Raw genomic sequence first — 23,493 nt, 5'->3', positions numbered from 1 at the left:
GACGTTGCAACAAAGAGTTTTAATTTGGGGGGGATTTTTCCACCAATATTTTCCTTTTTGCCGAAAATGAATATGGGCGATCGGCCTACTACTAATCGGTAGCGGCCCTGGAAAAAAGCGCATCGGTCCATCTCTAGTCTCGGCCAAGCTTTCGATCGAGTCATTCACCTCACCGACGCGACAGACTCAAATAAAGTGCGCCCGCATCAACCCGCGCGCTTTATCGTTTTATTTACTTGTGCTCCTTCAGGCAAAAAGCGGCAGCAGAGCTTTGCAAACACCATTTATTGAAGGGGTCGAAGAGGAAGCGAGTCGAGCGTTAGCCGAGCGTTAGCCGAGCGTTAGCCGAGCGTTAGCCGAGCGGCGCCCGCTGCAAGGGGCTCGCCGCTCCAGTAGCGGCGGTCCCAGCCCGGGAACCAGCCCGTGAAGGTCGGCGGTTCCCATCCCTGCGTGACGCTCGTCACGGGGGTGCGCCGGTCTCTGCGGCCTGGCTCGCTCTCCAAGTATCTCAAAGCTGCAAGAAAAATCAAGAAATAAAAAGAGCCGCCAACAGGACCACTTCCTCTTGGGCTCACCCGAAACAAACGCCTCCCTCTTCTCGTCCGCGTCAGAGTTCTTCCCGATCCACACGAAAACCTGGCAGGAAAAATAACCGTGTTGGCCCAAGCCAGGAAAAAAAGAAAAAACAAAAGCCATTTCTTCCACAACTACTTTTTCCCCCCCTCCAATTGAACAAATCCAAGCGCAAGAAGCTCCATCTTAGGCGGGCTGGCTACAAAACAGCCCGAGGGGCAACAAAACATTTCTTTGCCGCGGTGAAACGGGCCCAACGGCCAGCCCCGCCTTCGGTTTGATTGGCGACCCCGATGGCTCGGCACACGCGGCCTTTCAAACGTCAGCGTTAAAAGCGCCGAGGCCACCCACCTGCTCCCAGGCGTCGAGGAGCATGACGTCATCGGGGGCGAGGTCGGCCTGGCTCAGCTCACCGGGAACTTCCTCCATCTGAAGAGGACAAGAGCGCAGCTGACGGCGGCCAGCAAAAAGTGGGCCTTCTGACGCCGTCCACCCACCAGGAAGTTGCCCGTCCGGTTGGAGCAGGCGAACAGGCGAGGCGGATGAGCCGCCATTGGAGCCTCACTTCGGGGGGACTGGCAGTAGTCCTGGCGGCCGCCCAGCGCCGCCCACAAGTCCTCTGAAAGCACACCGTCGCCATCTTGGCCTCGCTGGTCGTCGGCAAAACAACGGCGACGACGACGACGACGACGCGCCTGACAGCTGACCTTCCTCCTGTCCTTCATCCACCTGGACGGGCTTCTCCCGCAGGACTTGGGCCAGACGTTGGGCCCCTCGGACTTGGGCCGGGCCGCCGCCGCGACCTTTCCACAGCCAGCATCTCCAAGGGGACGCCAGCAGGAAGACGTCGGCCGAGTTCAGACTGGAGGACGACGCCGTCACCTGGCCGGACGCAAGGCTCAAATCGCGGACGCTCGACTTTTGTCCGGCGCAGTTACCGCGTTCCTTTCATTTCATTTGTCACACGAAGACGTGTTCAAACGCGCCTCGGACACGCCGACAAAGCCCTCGAGCGCAAAAGCTTTCGCGAGCCGCCCTCGTCATCCGACCGTTATTTGACACCCGTCCTCACCTCCGCAGCTCGGGTGTCCCCGGCGACGTTGGCTCGGATCTGGAACAGGCGCGGATGGGCCGGCTGCGTTCGTCCCCGCCCTGTGGATGTCCCGCCCTTGTAGACCACCATTGGATGGCCGCCAAACAGGCTGATGAAGTGGGCGGGCTCTTTGCCCTGGCTGACACGCACCTGCCGAGACAAGGGCGGTGGGACGTGCCAAACCCGCCGAAGCGCATGGGCTCACCTGCGCGGCCCCGCCCCCCAGCTCCTCATCCAGTTGAGTTGCCAAAATTGCCGAGGCGGCCCGCTCATCCGGACCGGATTCTTCTCCTTGCCTGGGCCACAGCGACGGGTTCAAAAGGCGCCAGACCAAACCCCGCCCACCCCCTTACCAGATGTAGATGATTATGCCGCCTCGCTCTTTGTGACGGTAGCGGTAGAGGACGATGTAACTGTCCCCGCCCCAAAACTGGCCAACCGTCGACGCGTCCACTGGCACTTTGGCCCGCCCCTCCACGCGCCACACCTGCGCGTGCGCACGCACGCACGCATTACAGGACAGACACACAAGCGCGCGGGCGTCTGGGACCGCACCTGTTTGTCGCCGTCCCCAGCGTCCAACATTCCGTGCTGGGCCGCCATGGCTTCCGATTGGCGGAGGGACGCCGCCTCAAACGGGACCTGTCCAATCGGAGAGCGGAGCCATCCTGCCAAAGCCGTCGGGAGGAAAAGAAAAACTATCTCGGCGCACCTTCCCCATCCCGGCAACTCGATCGGACGTGTGGGCCGTCGCCATGCCGACCGTGTCACAGGGATGGCGCCAGTCCTCAAAGAATTGGATGAAGAGCGCCGTCTCCCCGTGCTCAGGGAGGACCTCCACCTGGAAAGGGGGGGCCGCGTAACAGCCGGCCAATGACGGCCGAGCGCGCGCTTACCTGGGTGTGCGTCGGGTAATTCATCTTGCGGAGGAAGCGCTCGGAAAGCTCCAGAGCCGCGCGCCGCTCCTGCGCGTTTGCATCCTTGCCTGCACGAGCGCGCGCACACACACACTTCAAAGCGGCCGACGCGCGTGTCGCGGAATTGACCAGACTTGGCGCGTCGTCACCTTTCCACAGGTAAATGCGGCCGTTGCTTCCGTTGTCCAGGACGAAACAGTCGCTGGACAGCAAAGCATTCTGGGAGAAAGGACCGCACGAGGCCACCGCGGCCACGTCCAAGTCGCCGTCGGCGTCGGACACCTGCCGGGCGACCATCCGTCAGTCTCCAAGAGTCAGTCTCTTCGCTGCCCGAGCCTTTCTGGCAGCGATGCGGCGGCATTGCCAATACGGCGGGAACAAAAGTCTCCCAATGAAGCCGCGCCATCGGGGACACTCAATCCATCACTAAACATCTCCGGCCGAAAAAAAAAACGCCATCACCAAAATTCCCGTGCGCCCACTTCCACCTCCGCAAATATGACAACAATCGCCCCAATCATTTGCATGATGCCGATGTCAAATTTGTGATCGGTTTTTGACTCGGCATGAGACTTGGTTTTTAGTCTTTTGTGCCCGTTAGCCTTTTTGTTCTTCATTTCTCCTTGTAAGCCTCTTTGTTGCTGTACAACTTCATCTCGGCTGAGGTTGCTGCCAATTTTCCCAGCGTCGCGCCAATAATTTGGAAATTGAACATCAGGTTTTACTTTGTAAAGCTTTGCCAGTTTCCTGTTGCAGGCGTCCATCTTGGTGTCGTCCGTTTGGGATTCCGGAAGCTCGGGTTTGTCCCCCAGGACCTGGACACAGAGGTCAAAAGGTCGCAATGGTTGCGACTCGCCACGCCACGCCAAACAGGGGGAGGCTTCTCACCTCCATCATCTTTTGGTGCTCCGAGCCGTCATCGCACATCAGCAGCGAGGCCCGCCCGCAACGCTCGTTGTCACGGATACCCTTGGACACCTGTCGCGCGCGCGCACACACACGGTTCCGGGATGACGTCGCCAATCACTGCCAGGACATCACGACTCACCGTGGTGGCCTTGACTTTCTCAAAGTGGTTACTGTGGCAACCAGACCACTGGATGATCTCCTGCTGGGAACAAGAGTTGTTGAACAGAGCCCGCCCAACCGCCCGCCCGCCCGCCCGCCCAACCGCCCAACCGCCTCCTTCTCCTCTCACCTTGCCCAGGTCCAGTATGAAAGTGTCGCCCCTGTTGAAACTCTCCCAGCTGAGGGCGACTTGGGTAGCCCTGACAACGCGTCGCCCTTTGACCTGCAGCAGTCTTTTGACGTCCATGTCGTTTGTCTCCACGTGTCGGAATCCTGAGGCCACACCCCCCGCCTGTGACGCATCATGCCGACCTTAGCGGGACACCTGCTTTGTTGCCACGGTAACTACTCCGCTCCACTTACCAAGTACTTGAGTCCCGCTTTGAAGTATCCCGCAAAGGCGTTGGATTCGTGACCATGGACTTCACGGTACTGGACCGGCTCCCCCCGCAGGAAGTCATCCATCTGGACCGTCAAGATGGCCGCCGCCCCGGCCTCGTCCTGAGAACATTGGCAACCTGCCGGCGCCCCATCAGAGAGCGGACGTATGAGCCGCGCCGCGCCGCGCCGCGCCGCGAGCGCTCTGCCGGCTCGCCGCCCGCGACGCCACCTTGCCAGTAGTGCAGTCGGTACTGCAGGGGGCGCCCTGGCCGGCGGCTGCTGCTGCTGTGGAGCACCAGGTAGGCGTCGCCGCAGTAGAAGGAGCCGTGAAGACTCTCGGGAACGGGAACCGGCTCCATGCGCTCCACCCTCCACACCTGGAGACCCGGCCGCAGGCCCGCCCGCTCAAACTCCGGGTGAGACGCCATCCCGTCACCTGCAGGGGGCGCAGCCGCTCCTTTTCAAAGCATTAGGGCAAACGGGACGCGCCGAACGACACGCTAGCTGAAAGTTGAAATGAAGTAGAGCGCAGGCTGCCCGCGAGGCGCTGCCGCTCTTCACTCGAGGACTGTCCGCAAAGGCCCGAACGGCGCGCGTGGAGCGCGCGGCCGCACTTGAAGCCGAGCCGCTCCCACGACTTGACTCGGCCTCCCGGACTCGATGTCGCACGTGTGCTAGCTAAGTGCCGCGCAATGCTAACATTCGATATGCACAAATGTTTGACGAGCAGGACACGGATCTGAGCAGCAAAAAAATAAATAAATAAATAAATAAATAAATAAATAAAAAAAATAAATAAAACAAACGGAAACCTTAGAAAACACGCAACACACGGACGGCTGTGGAACATTGTTTGCAACATTCAGCATGCGTTATTGAATAAAAACTTGGTCATTGTGGAGTGAAATGTAAAATGTGATCATTTCTTCTTCCAGTAATGTGACACACGGACGACAAGGGTGACCAAACCTCTTGCAAGAAGAACACACAAAGATGACATGTGAGCGCACGCACAACAGTGGCATGGCCAAGCACACGAGATGCCACGTGGGGATTTTCTAGGCCCACTCGATTACAACGCACATCACATGCATGGCCCAAACACGTTTTCGGAAACGGCGGGGGCGCTCGGGGCCCTCGCCCCGTTGCCCCTGCCTTCTGGCAACATTACAATAACTCCACGCAATGTAAGACTAATGCCCGACCGAAGACCGAGATGAGACGCGGCAACTTACGCGCAGGATGCTTCTTAGCTTGAGGCTGGAAAGTGAAGAAGGCGGCGAGACTCTCGTCGTTTAAATGGCTGGGGGCGGGGCCACAGGTGAGAGCGTGACTTGGCACGCGCACCTGCAGCTGATTGATGACGTCATCAATTCAGCTTGCCATCAGTCCGCAACACGCCGGAAACAGCAGTCTTTCATATAGAGCTGGCTTTTCTCTTCATTTGGCCTTTGTGCCGAATGCAATTTCACTTGGAAATCAAAAAGCTCACTGACGACGGACGTTTGTTTTGAAAGAGACTCGCCGGATGTGCAAAGGCGTGCGCTTGCGCGAGGACGAGCTGAAGGTCACAGCACGAGCATCTCAGCTCAGAGTCCGGACAGCCGTCGCGTCGTGTGACGAGGAGGAGGAGGAGGAGGAGGAGGAGGAGGAGCAGCAGTAGCAGCAGCAGCAGCAGGAGCAGCAGGAGCAGGAGCAGCAGGAGCAGTAGCAGCAGGAGCAGGAGCAGCAGGAGCAGCAGGAGCAGCAGGAGCAGCAGCAGCAGCAGCAGCAGCAGCAGCAGCAGCAGCAGCAGCAGCAGCAGCAGCAGCACCAGCAGCAGCAGCAGCAGGAGGCGTCCGGGCGGCAAGATGGGCAACCGCGGCATGGAGGATCTGATCCCGCTGGTCAACCGGCTGCAGGACGCGTTCGCGGCCATCGGCCAGAACGCCACTTTGGACCTCCCTCAGATCGCCGTGGTGGGCGGCCAGAGCGCCGGCAAGAGTTCCGTTCTGGAGAATTTCGTCGGCAAGTAAGTCCATCTGTGCTGTCGCACAGCCCAAACCGAAGCGGACTCGGCTGTGGCTGCAGGCACATGCGCGCCATTCCATGAGCGCAATCCAACAGATGATAAGCAGGAGCCGCGTAGCATGGAGCGCGTCATCCTCGTCGACTGCATGTTTCCATGACAAGTAGTCTGAAAAACATTTTTGGATGATCATGATTAGCGATTGAGAATGAGTGCTGAGTAACCGTATTTTATTCTGCTCAAACTGTACACAGGGATTGCGCTACACGGGCTGTGGGGGGCGTCGGTTCATCTGCGGAGCCCCTCCGTGCATTTAATTTGATCTTGATTTTCCCCCGCATCACTCAAGCCCCCCTGTAGCCCAAGGAGCGGGATCCAGCAAAAAGAAAACATGCAGAAACATCCTGCATGGGGCCATCCCCGACTCTTCATCAATTCAAATAGTAGAAGTGCAATTGCGTCGAAAGCTTTAGGCTGTTGCATTTGACATGAAAATGCTTCAATTGTATGACGATGATGATGATGATGATGATGATATTTTCAAACGCCTTTCCCACCAGAGATTTCCTGCCGCGCGGCTCTGGTATTGTCACTCGGCGCCCCCTAGTGCTGCAACTCATCAACTGCCCAACAGGTGAGAGGCTGATTCTTTGACAGCATTTTCAGCCGCTCGTGAACGGCAAGCGCGCCTCAGTCTCGCAGTTGCAAGTTTACAATCTGGAGCCCCATTCCAAAAGCGTGCCGATGCGCCAAAGTCTGCCTCAAGACTGCGGGCGAACATTTCCACGCAAACGTCGGCATTCGGCACCGGCGAAAGACTTGCGCGTAAATGTCTGACCATGCGCGCGGGCACAAACAAGCCAGTTGTGGGCGAAGGGTGAAAGTACGGATAGCATTCACGGCTACGCGTGCGGACATGAGCGACGAGGCTTTTGCAAACAGACGTTCATCGGAGGCGCAGCCAAAGATGAGCTGCAGCCACAAATCATCGGCGCCCTGCAGCGTGAGCGGGCTGGAGCAATTCACGCATGCACGCTGCCTTCACTGCACAGAGTAGCTCCGTCCAATAGGAAGCCGAGGAGGGCTGAGCGCGCTCCTCAAGGGCCCCTCCCCTTGCAGCCTCTTTTGGACGCCCCCTTCCGATTCAAATGCCCAGCAAGCTCGCGGCGGCCTGACGATTGGCATCCCGATCTCTTGGTATGCGCAGTAGAGCGCGTCGAGCGGCAGGCAGGCAGGCGGGCGGGCGGGCGGGCGGGCAGGCAGGCGGGCAGGCAGGCAGGCGGGCAGGCAGGCAGGAAACAAGCTCGTCTGCCTGCCGCTTGAGTACAAGCACCGGTGGCTCCCAACTGAGCTGGACGCGCGCGGCAGCCCGGCTTTTGCCTTTCTGCACCGAACAAAACGTTGATTCCTCCTTTGCGAGGCGCCAACGCTCAAGCACGCGGCAGCAGGGAGCGCGCGCGCGGCCAACCGTGAAGGCAACCGAGCGTTTCTGTTTGCATTTGCTTGGATATGAGGCACATGCGAAATGGGCACGCACGTTTACGGCTCCATTCCCAACCTACGCCGTGCACGCTGTGATCAATGAAGTCCACGGAATGCAGCCTCCATGTGTGGAGCTGGCCGGTGGCCTTCCCAAAACACGTTCGCGTCTCGGAAGAGTCCAAAGTGCACCGGCTTTCCCCAAACTATGGCGTCAACTTGATGCAACAATGACGTCAGCGTAATGTGAAATGGCGCGTATGCACAAGTATGTTGTGTGCGTTCCAAAATGGGATTGGCACGCGCACGCACACGCACACGCACAAGATTGTTTTGACGCTTGCCACGAGTACAATCGGCCGATTCACGTTTGCGATCCAGGCGTGATCATTGTGCTACAAGTCGTAACCAATCAGGAGTCGGACACTTGGGCTCGTTCTGATTGGCTGCTTGCTACCCGGTCCTAAGTATTTTTGATTTGTTTTTTTTAACGTTTTCAAACATTTGTATTACTGAACAACACATTACAACATACAAAAATGGCAACAATCAAACTTGTTTCCAACATAAATTGAACATAATTGCCAAGGGAGCAGTAGTTAGATAGTGTAAATATATATATATGTAAACAAAACAATACAAAAGACAAAAAAAAAAAAAAAATTGCCTTTAAGTATAAGTATGAATTATACGTAGATAAGTCTTAAACAAATCCGGTCGTAACTAAGAGGTGGGGAGAAATCGGAAAAAAGACCTAAATGAACTGCTGGTTTCTCAAGGGACAATAACGTTAAATGAAACAAAGAATCTCTTTTGAATGATAAACACAAGAATAAGAAGAGCAAAGTGTGTTCGAATCCAGCCGAATAGCGAGCCTTGCATCGATTGTTTGCGTTCGAGGCTTCCTGGACGCGGTGCTTCCTGCTGTCGAATGCCATTGGATAGCCAACATCCAATCGGAATGAGCCCTACTGTCCGACTCCTGATTGGTTAACAATTGTGGCACAATGATCACGCCGGCCACAGGCGTGAGTCGGCGTATTGTACGCATAGCAAGCGTCAAAACAATCTTGTGCGTGCGGACGGCAAACACATTTTGCAACGCTCAAAAGCTGCTTTTCTGGGCGTGATTTCATACCACGTACACGGCAAATACGTTTTTGGGATTTGACATTACGCTGACATCATTGTGGCATCAGTCGAACGCCATAAAAAAGACGTTCGCATCTTAGATGAGTCAAAAGTGTCCTGAGGTGCCAATGCTCGCTTGTCAACATGCCCGTGACTTTGGTGCAAAAGGGGCGGATGGCCGCGCTTGAGCCGATCCAGTCCGGCGTTGGCGCCGCTCGTAACGCTGACGGACGATGTCGTCATGTCGGCAGAATATGCTGAATTCCTGCACTGCAAAGGAAAAAAGTTCACAGACTTTGAGGAAGTTCGTCAGGAAATCGAAGCGGAAACGGATCGAGTGACTGGACAAAACAAAGGAATCAGTCCCGTTCCCATCAACCTGCGCGTCTTCTCGCCCAACGGTAACACACACGCACACACGCACAGACTGTTGAACGCTCGCGCGCAGCGGTTGTGAACGCAAGATCCTATCCATGCGATTTGAAACGCCTGCTCGTGTCGGGCAAGTTTTTTGTTTGAGCGTTTGGGCGCAAATGTTTTTGTGTCTTGAGTAGGCGAGCCGATGGCGTGTTTAATTTTGGCCCTGCCGTGTGGTTGCGTGTTTGTGTTGCACGGGGCGGGGGCAGTGTTGAACCTGACACTGGTGGATCTTCCCGGGATGACCAAGGTTCCGGTGGGCGACCAGCCGGCCGACATCGAGCAGCAGATCCGCGACATGCTCATGCAGTTCGTCACCAAGGACAACTGCCTCCTGTTGGCCGTCTCTCCCGCCAACTCCGACCTGGCCAACTCTGACGCGCTCAAGGTGGCCAAGGAGGTGGACCCCCAAGGTGGCCCGCCGCCCGCCGCCTCCTCTTCGACTTCCGCCCGGGCCAGCGCGGCGGGGGCTTGACTTTGTGCGTGTGCGCGCGCAGGCCTCCGGACCATCGGCGTGATCACCAAACTGGACCTGATGGACGAAGGGACCGATGCCAGAGACATCCTGGAGAACAAACTGCTGCCGCTTCGCAGAGGTACCGCATCCACTCAGCCCTGGGGTGGGGGCGGGGGCGGGGGCGGGGGCGGACGGCGGACGGCGGGTGGCGGGTGGCGGGCGGCGGGTGGCGGGCGGCGGGCGGCGGGCGGCGGAGGAAGCTCACCTTCCACCCGAGTCGCCTTCTCGCGCGCTCGCGTTGGTCGAACGGTTGCCGACCCGCCTCGGGCCCCTCGGCTCTTTGCGTCGTGTTATGTTGCCTTGAGGACTCGTGAAGGTCTAGCCAGCTCTTTCCCGGCCCGGCCCGGTCAGGTTACGTCGGCGTGGTGAACCGCAGTCAGAAGGACATCGACGGCCGCAAGGACATCACGGCGGCGCTGCAGGCCGAGAGGAAGTTCTTCCTGTCCCACGCGGCCTACCGACACCTGGCCGAGCGCATGGGGACCGCCTACCTGCAGAAAGTTCTCAACCAGGTCTGTGCCGAGGCTCTCTTCTGACTTGCTCTTGGACTTGACATGATGCCTTGTCGCCGCAGCAACTGACCAATCACATCAGAGACACGCTGCCCGCCTTACGCAGCAAACTTCAGAAGCAGCTGCTGGACATCGAGAAGGAAGTCGCCGAGTACAAGAACTTCAACCCGGACGACCCTGCTCGCAAAACCAAGGCCTTGCTGCAGTCAGTGCGCGCACGCACGCGCGCATGTTTTGCGCGCGCCAAAGGCTCGGACGTGACCTGCAAATGTGTTTTGGTCAGGATGGTGCAGCAGTTTGCCGTGGACTTTGAGAAGCGAATCGAGGGTTGCGGGGATCAGGTGGACACCAGCGAGCTGTCGGGAGGAGCCAAGATCAATCGCATCTTCCACGAGCGCTTCCCCTTCGAGCTGGTCAAAGTAAACGCACACGCTCACGCGCCAAGAGCAGACGACAAGAGCTTAATTAACACGGCCGTCCTCCTGTTGGGCCATGTGGCAAAAATAGCCTCTCGGGTTTTTTTCCAAATCAAATCACCTCAATTCGATCGTAACTTCTTGTGTTTTTTCCAACTAATTTGCACCTTTCTCACCATTTACTTCATGTTAAACATCTTTCAAATGGCGCCTGCCAGAAAAAAACCGACATTTTAAGCCAACTAAGCTTTAAGCGAACAGGTTTCAACTTCAATCGTGCACTTTTGATCAAAACGTGCAGTAAAGTTGAACATCCAAGGCAACCTCACGCAAAGCTAAAAACACAGCTCATAACGCGGGTCGGCTACTTTCGAAGCGTCTCTTCAAGGCCTGCTTTTCCGCTCTTTGAATGGCAATCGTGTCTATACAAACAAACGGGGAGCGTCGCGTAGGGTGCAGCGTGCATTCTGCCATCGGTCGCTCGGGTACGCGCGGGCGCCCGCCCTAGAGCACAAGTGCACATGATGAACGCATCTTTCGGCTCAGTGAGATCGTCAGCACGTTCGAGTCCTTACTCAACCGTGTCCGCGGTAAATGAGCCGTCACTACTTGTACGGTGCTTTTCTACCTCGGCTACTCATAGCGCTTCACGCCGCACCTCATCTGATGCCGCAGCATCAGGAGCCATCGGGGCTTCGGTGTCTCGCTCAAGGACACTTGCACGCGCTCACATTGGCCGACGATCCAACCCGCAAGCCCTGGGAGACGACCAACGCTACCGCTGAGCCGCGCCGCCCCCGACGTCACGCCCCCCGTTCGCTAATCCGTCCGCTATCCGAGCCGCTCATCCTCACGAGCTACGACAACATTTCAAGTGGCCACACGTCAAAGCAGAAATCAACGAAACCTGAACAACAACAACAACAACAACAACGAGACAAAAGCCCGCGTTCTTTTCTCGTGCAGTCAAGTCCAATTGCACAAAGCCTGAAGCTAGCATGAGCAGCATTAGCCGGTTCACGCCTTTGTTGCTATGGATGTGTTGAGGTCGACACTGACCTGTGCCTGTGCGCAGTTGGAGAGCGATGAGAAGACTCTTCGCAAAGAGATCAGCTATGCCATCAAGAACATTCACGGCATCAGGTGACTTGGCGTCGTCTGCGCAGGCATGGCAGAGTGCCGCCGCCGCCCGCCGCCGCCGCCCGCCGCCCGCCGCCGCCCACCCGCGCAGCCGCATGTCTAATTGTCATGCGCCTGCTCAGGACAGGCCTGTTCACACCCGACATGGCCTTTGAGACCATCGTCAAGCGTCAGATGAGTCAAACTAAACAACCCTGTCACAAGTGCATCGACTTGGTCATCAATGAGCTCGTCAACACCGTCCGACTTTGCGCCCTCAAGGTAACGCGAGCGAACGCTCGGACGCTGCAGCGCGCTACCTACCGACTGTTCCCTTTCTCCGTAGTAGAGGCTAACGTTTGTCCGTTTTGCTGCAGCTGGCTCAGTATCCGTTGCTGCGAGAAGAGATGGAAAGAATCGTCACTCAGCACATCCGAGACCGAGAAAGTCGCACAAAAGAGCAGGTCCGTTTGTGCTGTCTGTCGCCGTTCATTGTTCGTGGATGTTGCCCCTCATCACTGAAGAGTCTGAAAAGGCTTGGCGGGCCCGCCGCCAGCGCCGTCTCCTGCCTTCCACCTTCCAGTCGGGCAAGGAGAAAGGAAAGGCAGAGGAAACGGGAAAGAGAAGGGACGGAGGGCTCGCCCGTGGAGGACGCTCGGTGGGCAACATCGATCGCATCGTATGCCGCGTCGAGTCCAGGCAATGTTAGTTTCAACAGAGTCCATCGGCGGGCGCTCGAGCGGTCCTTCTCCTGTCCCATCCCGGTCGCTCAATGCACAACCATCCGCGGCGGCAGCGGGGTTTCGCTTCGCTCGCCCGGCTCGGGGAGGGGAGCCGAGAAGCGGCGGGGAAAAAGGAGCAAATCCAGATGCCGGCGGGCGAGCCCGGGCGAGAGACTTGTTGCCGACAGCTGCGAGTGTGTCAAAAGAAGTCTTGGCTTAAGATTGATGTCGCCACTCGAGTTTGCGTGGGTAGGACGCTAATATTCCAGCCGCTCCGGCTTTAGTCGTGGCCGGAGCGAAGGCCGCCGTCCAACGCTTTTGGCACATTGGGGCGAGTAGTGGTCAGACCTAGCAGAGGTATACTTTGCAACATCGGCTTGTGAGCAAATCTGGCGCCTTACCCTTGTTCTGGGTCGGTTCATGTTTTAGCCGCATCGAGCCAAATCGATCAATGGCGATGATGATGCGTCGGCACGCGCGTTTCTGCGATTCCCGGAAGCCAGTCGAAGCACAGCCGGCCTGATATTGTTTGTTGTTTGAGTCAATAAAGTTTGAGGGGAAGAAAAAAAAAAAAAAAAAAAAAGAAGCAGCGTGAGCGAAAGTGGTGGCGGGCGCGAGACGCGTCGGCGAGACGCGTCGACGCGACGCCAACGGGAAAATGATGGCAAATAAGACTTAGAAAAACGCTGTTGTGAAATTCCTTCCTACTCGTCGAGACGTCCTGGCAATGCCCGCCGCGCTTGCGCATGCATGCGCACAGCGCCGATAAGGCGTTTTCCTGGGAATTTTGTAACTTTTTGTCCTACCTGTCGTACGTTCGGTTAAAAGTGGCAAGTGCTTCCTATTTTCCTTGTTATTGGGTCTTGTTTGACTTTTTCCTCGCTTGTGCTGCGCGCAGCCCTATTTGACAGACAGACAGATGGCTGGCTGGCTGGCTGGCTGGCTGGCTGGCTGGCTGGCTGGCTGGCTGGCCGGCTGGCCGGCTGGCTGGCCGGCTGGCTGGCTGGCTGGCTGGCTGGCTGGCTCGCCGGCAGCGGCTCCAAGGAGACTCAATGTTCATCAATGCCATCTTGATCCAGCTTTACCAGTCCGTCTGTGTGTGTGTGTGTACTTCAGGTCCTGCTGCTGGTGGACATTGAGCTGGCCTACATCAACACAAACCACGAAGACTTCATCGGTTTTGCAAAGTAAGGGCAAAGAATTTGTTTTGTGCCGATGGTCCAAGACGATTTTGTCAAGTCAGGTCAAACTGCTTCTTGTTGTGCTCTACCGGCGCCGCCCTTATTCTCCTGGGGGCGCATTTCTCAAGCCTGAGTACACACGCACACACACACGCACGCACGCACACGTGCGATGATATCTCGCCATTTGAACTTGGATGTGCGTAAATGTCGTCGTGCAGGTGGAGCAGGGAGAGAACAGATGGAAGGCTTCAAGTGCTCAACGGGAGGCGTTTCTCAGCGCCAATGAGGCGAGAGGTGCGCCAGCGTGGCGGTTGGGAACAGGTGGCATCACTTAGTGCCGTGCGTACAACAGGCATCGGCGCCATACACCAATCTCTCGCATCTGCTTCTGGGGACCTCCTGGCAGTACTCCGGTCACTCGAAAGAGGTTGAGAGACTTGTGGTGCCGAGCGAGTTTGCAGCATTTGTAGCGCATGAAGGTCTGGACTTGGAACGGGCCAATCCCGAGTGTCCCGAAGCCCATACTTTGTTGATTTCCAGGAATGCATTGGCTCATCGTCTTGTTGCGCGATCCGATTGCGTCTCAGCCGGCCTCAGCTGAGTGACTGACTGATGACGGGAGGTTCTGCTCAAGTGTTTGTTGATTCGCCTGAGCGTTGGGTTCCTTGGAAAAAAACAGAGCCGTCCGGGTCCAGAAGTGGCAAAGCAGCCGCAAGCCGCCGCGTGTGCACCACCCTGCTTCGCCGCTTCTTCTCTTCAAATGCGGAGTTGGTTTGTCTCCAAAGTCTGTGCTTTTGAGAGCAGCCAAAGGATCGCTTATTGGAGCCGGGGCTTGTCCGGGTGCTCTTTGGAACGGGCACCTTTGTTCTTTTCGAGAGTGCAGGCTTCCTTCTAGCAGCCCTCCCGCCAATGTCGTGCCTTAGCGATTCTGGCCTGCGGTGGATGCAGACGCGACCCGGGAGGTGTGCAACTCCCAAGAAGTGACGAGTGGGTCGGCCTTTACCCGACGGAAAGATTTGCCGGCGCTTCTGGCTGACGTCTTTGACGGGTGGCCAGACCCCGGCAGAGTTGCCTTCATGGCGAAGGCCGTCCGTTTGTAGAATGTTTTGACTGCCCTCGCCGCACGGACGGCAGTCACGGCCCTCTTCTCGATGTCTCCTTTGCTCGCTTTGGCCATCGCCGGCTTGCGTGGCACGGCAGCGTTGGTGTCGCTTTGCTCTCTGTTGTGGCGAAGGGGCCCTGACTTGTCGCTCAAAGCGCTTTACACTGTGAACTCATTTACCTCCTGGTGACGCAGCATCGGGGGCAACCGCCTGCCGGGTGGCTTTCTTGCTCGTGGACACTTGTCCACGGTCACAATGGCCGGGACTGGAGGCCCCAACCCACCGCTGAGCCGCGCCGCCCCCGGCCCGACAAATGCGGGGCGAAATTCTTTCCCGAGGATGTCTCCTTTCATTGGTCTGTTGAAATGATGATGACGACAAAGAAGAGGCCAAATCTCCAGCCTGCGTCCGTTGCCCGCTTGGCATCAGCAATGCAGCCGGGGGTTGACTTTTGCACACCCAGTTTGCTTTCACGTGAGCTTCGGGCCGCCGCTCATGCAAGTCCCGTTCAATACACGCAGACAACCCCGAGTTCATCTGCTCCGATTCTGGGGACGATCACGTCCTGCAACCGCGGTAAAACAAGTCAATTCAAGTCGAGTCCAATTGGTTTCTCTGGCCCTTGATCGCAAGAAAGTCTCCGAGGACTTGACGTGCCCGCAGTTCTGAACAACATGCCCGGCTCTGTCCTGGGCTGCTCTCTGGACTCTGTGGGGGACAGGAGGATGTTGGCCAAGCCGTCATCAATGCCGGACAACCCGGCCCACCCCCTCCAGGGCACCCTAACAGCACTCCACGGCTCCTTCGGTGACAGACTGTTACACCCTCGCTGTGCAAAGGAGAGATTCGGCCGCTCCTTCTTGCCTGCTGCTGTCAGACTCTTTAACAAGAACATTGTGTAGTCTCTACAAACTGGCGGCCATTAGTGCAATTGTGCAGTCCTGCACCTGAGCTCATATCGTGCAATACCCAACATTCCCCACTGCTGTAATAGCGTGCAATACTCAACATTCCCCTCTACTGTTAGTCTAGTTTTATTTTTAGCCAATGCTGTTCCTTACGTTTCACTACAGCACTGCAGTCGCTTACTTAGAGTATTTTTCCTCTGTACTATGTACAGGCTAAAATGAGTGTTCCTCACACAGTTTATGCAGATGTATGTTGGTGTGTAAATACATGTGTATATACACATAGTTACTGTGCATATTTACATAGGTTTGATCCTGAATGTTTGCCGTTAATGTTATACGTTAATGGCTACATTATGCGGCCTGTGTCCCTGTGTGACCTCTGTGATCTTTGCTGCTGTAACACTGAAAATTTCCACACCGTGGGGTCAATAAAGGCCTTCTTATCTTATCTTATCTTATCTTATCTTATCTTATGGGAGGGCAAGGAAAAACTCCCTAATCCCTGTCCGGGAAAAATGAGAAACCTTGAGAAGGGACCACGGATGGGAGAATCGGCATCCCCAAACCGCCAGCAAAACGGAAATGGCTGACTGCGTTCCCGTTGTGTTTGCTCCCTAGTGCTCAGCAGAAGAGCAGTCAGATGAGCAAGAAGAAGGCAAGCGGCAATCAGGTGAAGTTGATCCCGTGAGCCGCACGCGGGCGGCGTCCTCGCCGCTTTGACTCATTCTTCTCTCTGCTCGGCTTCCCGCCGCCAGGATGAGATCATGGTGAGCCAGTCGGTCGGCTGACGCGTGGGCGGGCGCGCTCGCTGAGCTCTCGCCTTGCTGCTGGCAGGTGATTCGCAAAGGCTGGCTGACAATCAACAACATTGGCATCATGAAGGGCGGAGCCAAAGAGTACTGGTTTGTTCTGACCGCTGAGAATCTGTCCTGGTACAAAGACGACGAGGTGAGACGCACGCATGCGCACGCGCGCGCACGCACGCCATCGTAATGACATTTTTCCCCGCAATGCGGTGCGCTTCAACAACTGCTCGGTCGGCCGCAGCTTCGCAACTTGCTTGGTGGAAAATACTCTCGTCCGTTTTTCCGGCATCTTTGCAGCCGCCGACCGAACGCAGGGCGGACAGCCAAAGACAAACACGATGCGCCCGCTCGTGCAGGACGTGCTGTGTGCCACAGCTCATGTCCAGACACTCACGCAGACTCGCAGATGTCACACGCCACCCGAGCAGGCCCCGCCTCTCCAAGGCACAAATCGGACGCGCAGACATTGCAGTACAATACGGAACGATCCATAGATTTGCCTCTGTGTATGTGCGTCCTATAGGGATGTAACGATTCCTCAAAAAGGGATTCCAACCCATTGACGGAATAATCGATTCCAATCGAGACGAATCGAACTGGACATCTCAGCACTCACAAGCCTTAAACGGCAACACCCAACAAGACACAACATCCCTGGGTCATTAGAATATATTAATTTGGAGTGCTTTGCATTTTTTTCCATTCTAGACGCATAGCACATTTTGAATGTATAGATCAAATGACACGCTTGTGCCAAACATCTTTGCGTGTTGCCTTTGTGGATGGCTGAAGCAACACACTAGCGCACGCAGGCAAGCATGGTAGCCACTTTTCAGAAATCAAATCGAAAATCAGGAACTGAAAATCGAATCGGGGCTTGAGTCAATCGTTACATCCCTAGCATCTAAGATTGCAATGTGTTTCAAGTGCGCGGAGGGGACAAAAGGAGGTTTTATGGCCTTTGCAGGTGGCGTTCGAGACGTCAGCTTCCTTGGATGGCTGAAAAACATCCGGATTCGTCCATTGAGTCCTTTTCCCTCCAAGTCAATAGTCAATAGCCACGATTCCATGTTAGACTAATGCGAGCACACCCGAGACATACAACATTTTGGACTTCACCTTTAAGAATCTAAATGTGGGCTACTTTGAATGCATGTGTTGCTCAAAGTTTTTTCTTTCTCCTGGGGAAAAATACGCACATGCTTATCGGACGATCTGCTCAATGATACGGGACGCTTACGAGGCCTTGGAGGGCATTTGGATGACCTTGTAATGCCTCCTGCAGGAGAAGGACAAGAAGTACATGCTGACAGTGGACCACCTCAAGCTCAAAGACATTGAGAAGAGTTTCATGTCCAGCAAGCACATTTTTGCTCTCTTCAACACTGAACACAGGTACGCTACATACCGATACATGTATGCATGTGCAGTATGTCGTTGCTGTCGGGCGGGATCCTTGGAGTGACAAAATGACAGCTTTACAGGTCCAAAAAATGACAGCTTTTTTGAGTTGTACTGTGTATGATGTATAAATGTGTGTGTGTGTGTGTGTGTGTGTGTGTGTGTCATTTTAGGAACGTGTACAAGGACTACCGTCAGCTGGAGTTGGCCAGTGAGTCTCAGGAGGAGGTGGACAGTTGGAAGGCATCTTTCCTGCGCGCTGGGGTGTACCCTGAGCGCAGCGTGGTACTCCTCATTAGCGCCTAATGATGATGATGATGATGATGATGACGATCTTTTCACTCAACACCTGAATTTGCTTTGTTCCCTACAGGATAAAGACAAGGTGAGTCAAATGAAAACAATCTTCTAAATGGGTGCAAATAAGAATGCCCGTGTGGGTTCCTTTGGAGCAGCACAGCTTGTTGCTTTTTTTTTTTCTCCTGTGGCCTCTTGGGATGAGCTGTAAGACTTACCCAATGGGACCAGGTGATCAGCTGATTTGGTGCTGTTCTCTAGGGTAACGGTCCCCAATCAATCAATCAATCAATCAATCAATCAATCAATCAATCAATCAATCAATCAACCTTTTTGTACCGTGGAGCAGTTTTACTTAACGACAGCGTAGGGATGGGCTGCTAAAAAGATCCTACCACCCGTCGTCGTCTTTTGACATCGCAACTCGACTGCGTTTCTTTCGCACTTGAAAACAAGCATTGCCGCACACAAAGTTCCATACACGTGCAATCAAAATGGCCGCTTCAATAAAGACGCTAAAAAGCCTTCTCATTCATGACGCTGACTTTGACGTACGGCACTCGCTGCTAGGCGTTGGCGTGCGGTGGCTAGCGGCTCGCCGCAAAGCGGGTGCTACTTTCCAAAGGCACTTTCACAGGATCGACTGTAGGTTTTCAACAAAGCAGGCTTACTCAAAGGTGCTCTTTTAGCCGGCAAAATCCCTACTGCGCTTCTGACGTCACATCGTTCCATACTCGCCGTTTGCAGAGAGAAAATAGAGCTGCTATGTACCTTTGACAGGGATGGTCATTGGAATATACTCATTTAGCTAAAAAATGATGCCTTTCATTGGTTTTCCATTCCAGATGCATAACACATTTTGAATGTGGGGATCAAATGATGCGCTTGCGCCAAACATCATTGCGTATCGCGTTTATGAATGGCTGCAGCACCACACTAGCGCCCAAGCATGGTAGCCACTTTGAAAGGCAGAGTCCCAAGAGCTGTGGAAAACATCCTGCCTGGTCCCGGTGCCAAAGACCCCCCACCCGCAGGAGCTGAACAGCTTCGGACCAGTGGCGCTGACTGCTCGCCTGATGAAGACTCTGGAGGGACTTGTCCTCGTCCCCCTGCGCCCCCTTGTCAGCTCCTCAATGGACCCACTCCAGTTCGCATACCAGCTTGGTATCAGCGTGGATGATGCCATCATCTACCTCCTCCACGCTTCACTCTCCCACCTGGAGAAGGCGGGGAGCACTGTGAGGATCATGTTCTTTGATTTCTCCAGTGCTTTCAACACCATCCAGCCCACCTTATTGGTAGACAAGCTGGAGCGGGCGGGAGTGGCCCACCACCTCACCACATGGATCCAGGACTACCTCACAAACCGGCCACAGTATGTGAGGACACAGGACTGTGTGTCTGACGTGCTCCTCTGCAGCACGGGGGCCCCGCAGGGAACTGCCTTGGCTCCCTTCCTGTTCACCCTCTACACCTCGGACTTCAACGACAGCACCCCTACCTGTCACCTGCAGAAGTTCTCTGACGACTCTGCGATTCTCGGCCTCATCACAGACGGAGACGATCGGGAGTACAGAGAACTTACTGAGGGGTTTGTGGACTGGTGCCACCAGATCCGCCTCCTGATCAATGCGGGGAAATCCAAAGAAATGGTGGTGGATTTCGGTAGGCGCCAGCACTCTTCACCTGCACCAGTGAATATCCGGGGAACAGATGTTGAGAGAGTCTCAACTTACAAGTACCTGGGTGTTCATCTGAACAATAAGCTGGACTGGAGCGACAACACAGCCGCTCTCTATAGGAAGGGTCAGAGCAGACTCTTCCTACTCAGGAGACTGAGGTCCTTTGGGGTTCAGGGGACACTCCTCAGGAACTTATATGACTCGGCGGTCGCATCGGTCATTTTCCAGGGAGTGGTCACCTGGGCAGGCGGCGTCTCGGCCCGGGACAAGAAGAGGCTGGACAAAGTGGTCAAGAGGGCCGGCTCTGTCCTGGGCCGCTCCCTGGACTCGGTGGACTCAGTGGGGGACAGGAGGATGATGGCTAAACTGTCATCAATGCTGGACAACCCGGCCCACCCCCTCCAGGCCACCCTAACAGCACTCCACAGCTCCTTCGGTGACAGACTGTTACACCCTCGCTGTGCAAAGGAGAGATTCGGCCGCTCCTTCTTGCCTGCTGCCGTCAGACTGGTTAACAAGAACATCGGGTAGTCTCTATAATCTGGCGGACATTAGTGCAATCGTGCAGTCCTTCACCTGACCTGATATTGTGCAATACCCAACATTCCCCACTACTGTATTTTTATCCAATGCTGTTCCTTATATTTCACTGCAGCACTGTCACTTTCAGTATTTTTTCCTCTGTACTATGTACAGGCTAAAATGAGTGTTCCTCATACTTTTTATGTAGATGTATGCTGGTGTGTATACACATGTGCATATACACATGGTTACTGCGTATATTCACATAGGTTTGATTCTGAATGTTTGCTGTTAATGTAATACTTTAACGGCTACATTATGCCGCCTGTGTCCCCGTGTGACCTCTGTGATCTTTGCTGCTGTAACACTGAAAATTTCCCCACTGTGGGGTCAATAAAGGCCTTCTTATTCTTATTCTTAAAAAATCGAATCGAATCGGAAATTGGGAATCAAATCGGGGCTTGAGTGAACCGTTACATCCCCAGGTAAGACTGTATGTCAAAGGCTGTGTTGTAATGAGTGTGCTTTGGCGTAGGTGGAGGCGGAGGACTCCAATGCCGACGGGCAAATCCACAGTGTGGATCCTCAGCTGGAGAGACAGGTGGAGATCGTCAGGAGCTTGGTGGACTCTTACCTGTCAATCATCCATCGCACCATCAGAGACCTGGTCCCCAAGACCATCATGCACCTGATGGTCAACAATGTAGGACGCGCATCCGCTCGCTCGCACGCACGCACGCACGCACGCATGCATGCACGCAGAGGAAGTGATGTCACGGCCGACGATTTTTGATGCTCTTCAGACCAAGGACTTCATCCACGCCGACCTGCTGGCTCAGCTTTACTCGTGCACTGACCAAAACACTCTGATGGAGGAATCCCAGGAGCAGGTAGAGCAGCCCGGAGCGCCACGTAGTCCCGCGTCCCCGCTCATGTGCCCCACCGCCCTCGCCTTCTTGTGTCTGCACGCGTCAGGCTCAGCGCCGTGACGACATGCTGAGGATGTACCACGCGCTGCGAGAGGGTCTGGACATTATCGGCGACATCAGCACGTCCACCGTCACCACGTCCATGCCGCCGCCTGTGGATGACTCGTGGCTGCAGGTGACGGGGATGCCGTCCGGCCGCAGGTATGCTGCCGCAAAGACATCTGTGAGGAAGAAAGAAGCGCCGACGGCAAGCTGAGGGCCACGAGCAAATATCCAAGCCGTCCTTTACGAACAATTAGGCTTATTGAGGAATGATTAAGTTGAGTTCAGTTAAGAGTGTGCGCACTTCCAGCACACATTTGCTGCTATTCATTAATATCGTGACATGACGACGACGATATCGTGGCAATTGGAATATGGCGATATCGCAGATTTTGTGACATCCCTAGTAGTATGAGTATGATTGTCAGTCGGCTTACCTAGAGAAATCGAGTGTAACCAAATCAATGTCACCGAAGGTCCCCGATGTCCAGCCCGACACCGCAACGCCGAGCCCCTCCCGGCCCCCTTCGCCCAGGGGCCCGCGCGCCGCCCGGCCCCCCCTCTCGTCCCGCGGTGTCACCCGACCCCGGGCCGTCCGTCCCGTCTCGTCCCAACAGAGCGCCGCCGCCTGGAGTTCCCAGGTAATCGCACAAGCTCATGAGATGGTTGTTGTGCAAGGCTCCAAATAAGACCTTGCAAATTTCACAATGTTGCACATTTCATACCCAAGGCAAAACAACGTGCCCGGAAAGAAACAGTTTGCTTTGGCACTCTGCGAGGCAAAATGTGCATTTGGCGCCTCATCATAACGCGTCGAATTGCAAAACTGAGGCTCTCATCTCGTACATGTCATTGCTGGCAAGGCAACAAGACGTCCCTCTCCAAAAATCACATTTGCTTCTTTCAGAATCTCCATCAGTGATCAGTGAGGATCCACCGGTGAGATCTCATTTCACCCCGTGACCCCGCCCTTCCCCATGACTGACAGCTCGACTGATGAGCTGCGCTCCATGACTCCCCGCCCACTCCTACGAGGTTCTTTGTGTCTTTGTATTGTAGCTTGGTGACGGAAACATTGCATTTAAACATCGCAGTGTTTCCATTTAGGAATCTTGTTTTTTTTGGTTTTGTAAAGGTCAAACGAGTGAAAGAAATGGGCCTGCGGAAGGTGCTACTTGGTTAGCTAAGTTGCTAGCTAGCTAACACCCGTGTGATCAATTTTTTTCCCCCTTAAGTCAAGATGAGAAAATGCTCATCTTTACAATGTAAAGTTTGTTTTTTGTTTGGAATTGGAATGAAAGAATCATTCATTCATCCAAATCGATGATGCTCTTATTTATTTGCTTAAATTATTTCTAATCAAGATAACGGTATACTTATGAACATATTTAAAGAAGCACGCCAAGATGGAATGCAGAGAGTTTGCCTTCTTGTGCATAGTGTCTTTTCTGGGGTTTTCAAGATTCTGCCAAACTGAAGCGCAATAAAGTCATGAATAATGAAGGAATATTGTAGACTTACTTCAGAGCAATATCTTAGATGTGTGTATTCAGAAATTGTCTGTCCAAAAGCACATGGGTGGTGGTGATGATGATAAAATGGCGCCGGAGATGGAAAATTAGACAAATGTGTTGTAAACCTTTTCTCACTGAAAATGGATGATGTGATGGAATTGCTGTATTTGATTGTTGCACGTTTGTCATTTCTGTTGTTCACGCAGCAATGCGTTAGCATGCGCTTGGCGTGTTTGTAGCTGTGACATGTCGTGTTACATTCTAAGTGATGTCAGGGTGCACTTTGTAACCAGTCATGTGTTCAAGTGTGTAATTCAGACTCAATACGGACACCTAGTCTACTGTGTGTGGAAACGCGTGTGTGTGTGTGTGTTTACTATGCAGTAGGCTGATTATCATGTGAGCTTCGCAAAATGAGTACAATATTAAAAGATTGAAGCCTGGATGTGTGTTTGCAATCTTTTGTGTACACGTCTTCATTCTGTTCTTTTAGCAGAGCTGCCAACTAGGCAAAATGAACCGATTGTGTGGGTTGGGGTTAGGGTATAGTAATGATAACCACGATCATCTTAGGGTTAGGGTTAGGGTTAGGGTTAGGGTTAGGGTTAGGGTTAGGGTTAGGGTTAGGGTTAGGGTTAGGGTTAGGGTTAAGGGTTAGGGTTAGGGTTAGGGTTAGGGTTAGGGTTAGGGTTAGGGTTAGGGTTAGGGTTAGGGTTAGGGTTAGGGTTAGGGTTAGGGTTAGGGTTAGG

The 23,493-nt window shown here is 54.6% G+C and overlaps 2 protein-coding genes across 3 annotated transcripts; one reads left to right on the top strand and one right to left on the bottom strand.

Annotated features, from left to right (window-relative positions):
* Window positions 1-270: 270 nt before the first annotated feature.
* LOC147146703 (gelsolin-like) lies at window positions 271-6,344 on the bottom strand. Its single transcript, XM_086030478.1, has 19 exons — window positions 5,268-6,344; window positions 4,262-4,468; window positions 4,015-4,169; window positions 3,782-3,943; window positions 3,632-3,691; window positions 3,472-3,561; window positions 3,309-3,398; window positions 2,733-2,865; window positions 2,563-2,651; window positions 2,379-2,507; window positions 2,222-2,308; window positions 2,020-2,153; window positions 1,872-1,962; window positions 1,646-1,816; window positions 1,281-1,455; window positions 1,071-1,192; window positions 925-1,002; window positions 576-636; window positions 271-514 (listed from the first exon to the last, which is right to left on the bottom strand). Exons 2-19 carry the CDS (start codon window positions 4,458-4,460, stop codon window positions 342-344), a joined length of 2,199 nt encoding a protein of 732 aa, XP_085886604.1. The 5' UTR covers window positions 4,461-4,468; window positions 5,268-6,344; the 3' UTR covers window positions 271-341.
* Window positions 5,408-23,187, top strand: LOC147146702 (dynamin-1-like). 2 transcript variants are annotated; one of them, XM_086030476.1, is made up of 23 exons: window positions 5,408-6,043; window positions 6,601-6,674; window positions 8,902-9,051; window positions 9,277-9,480; window positions 9,565-9,663; window positions 9,936-10,096; window positions 10,159-10,301; window positions 10,380-10,515; window positions 11,588-11,655; window positions 11,775-11,913; window positions 12,009-12,095; window positions 13,470-13,540; window positions 16,170-16,221; window positions 16,307-16,318; window positions 16,386-16,499; window positions 17,643-17,752; window positions 17,932-18,043; window positions 18,132-18,143; window positions 20,795-20,962; window positions 21,063-21,149; window positions 21,235-21,389; window positions 21,707-21,871; window positions 22,138-23,187. In XM_086030476.1, exons 1-23 carry the CDS (start codon window positions 5,883-5,885, stop codon window positions 22,157-22,159), a joined length of 2,502 nt encoding a protein of 833 aa, XP_085886602.1. In that variant the 5' UTR covers window positions 5,408-5,882; the 3' UTR covers window positions 22,160-23,187. The 2 variants fall into 2 exon arrangements, with proteins under 2 accessions (XP_085886602.1, XP_085886603.1); XM_086030477.1 differs by lacking the exons at window positions 5,408-6,043; window positions 6,601-6,674 and having other exon boundaries at window positions 8,907-9,051; window positions 9,318-9,480.
* The last annotated feature ends 306 nt before the right edge of the window (window positions 23,188-23,493 follow it).

The sequence above is a fragment of the Filicampus tigris genome, chromosome 5, assembly GCF_054856515.1.
Source record: "Filicampus tigris isolate MCC_2025a chromosome 5, RoL_Ftig_1.0, whole genome shotgun sequence".
NCBI classification, from domain to species: Eukaryota; Metazoa; Chordata; class Actinopteri; order Syngnathiformes; family Syngnathidae; genus Filicampus; species Filicampus tigris.
This window is presented reverse-complemented; position numbering and strand designations above follow the sequence as displayed.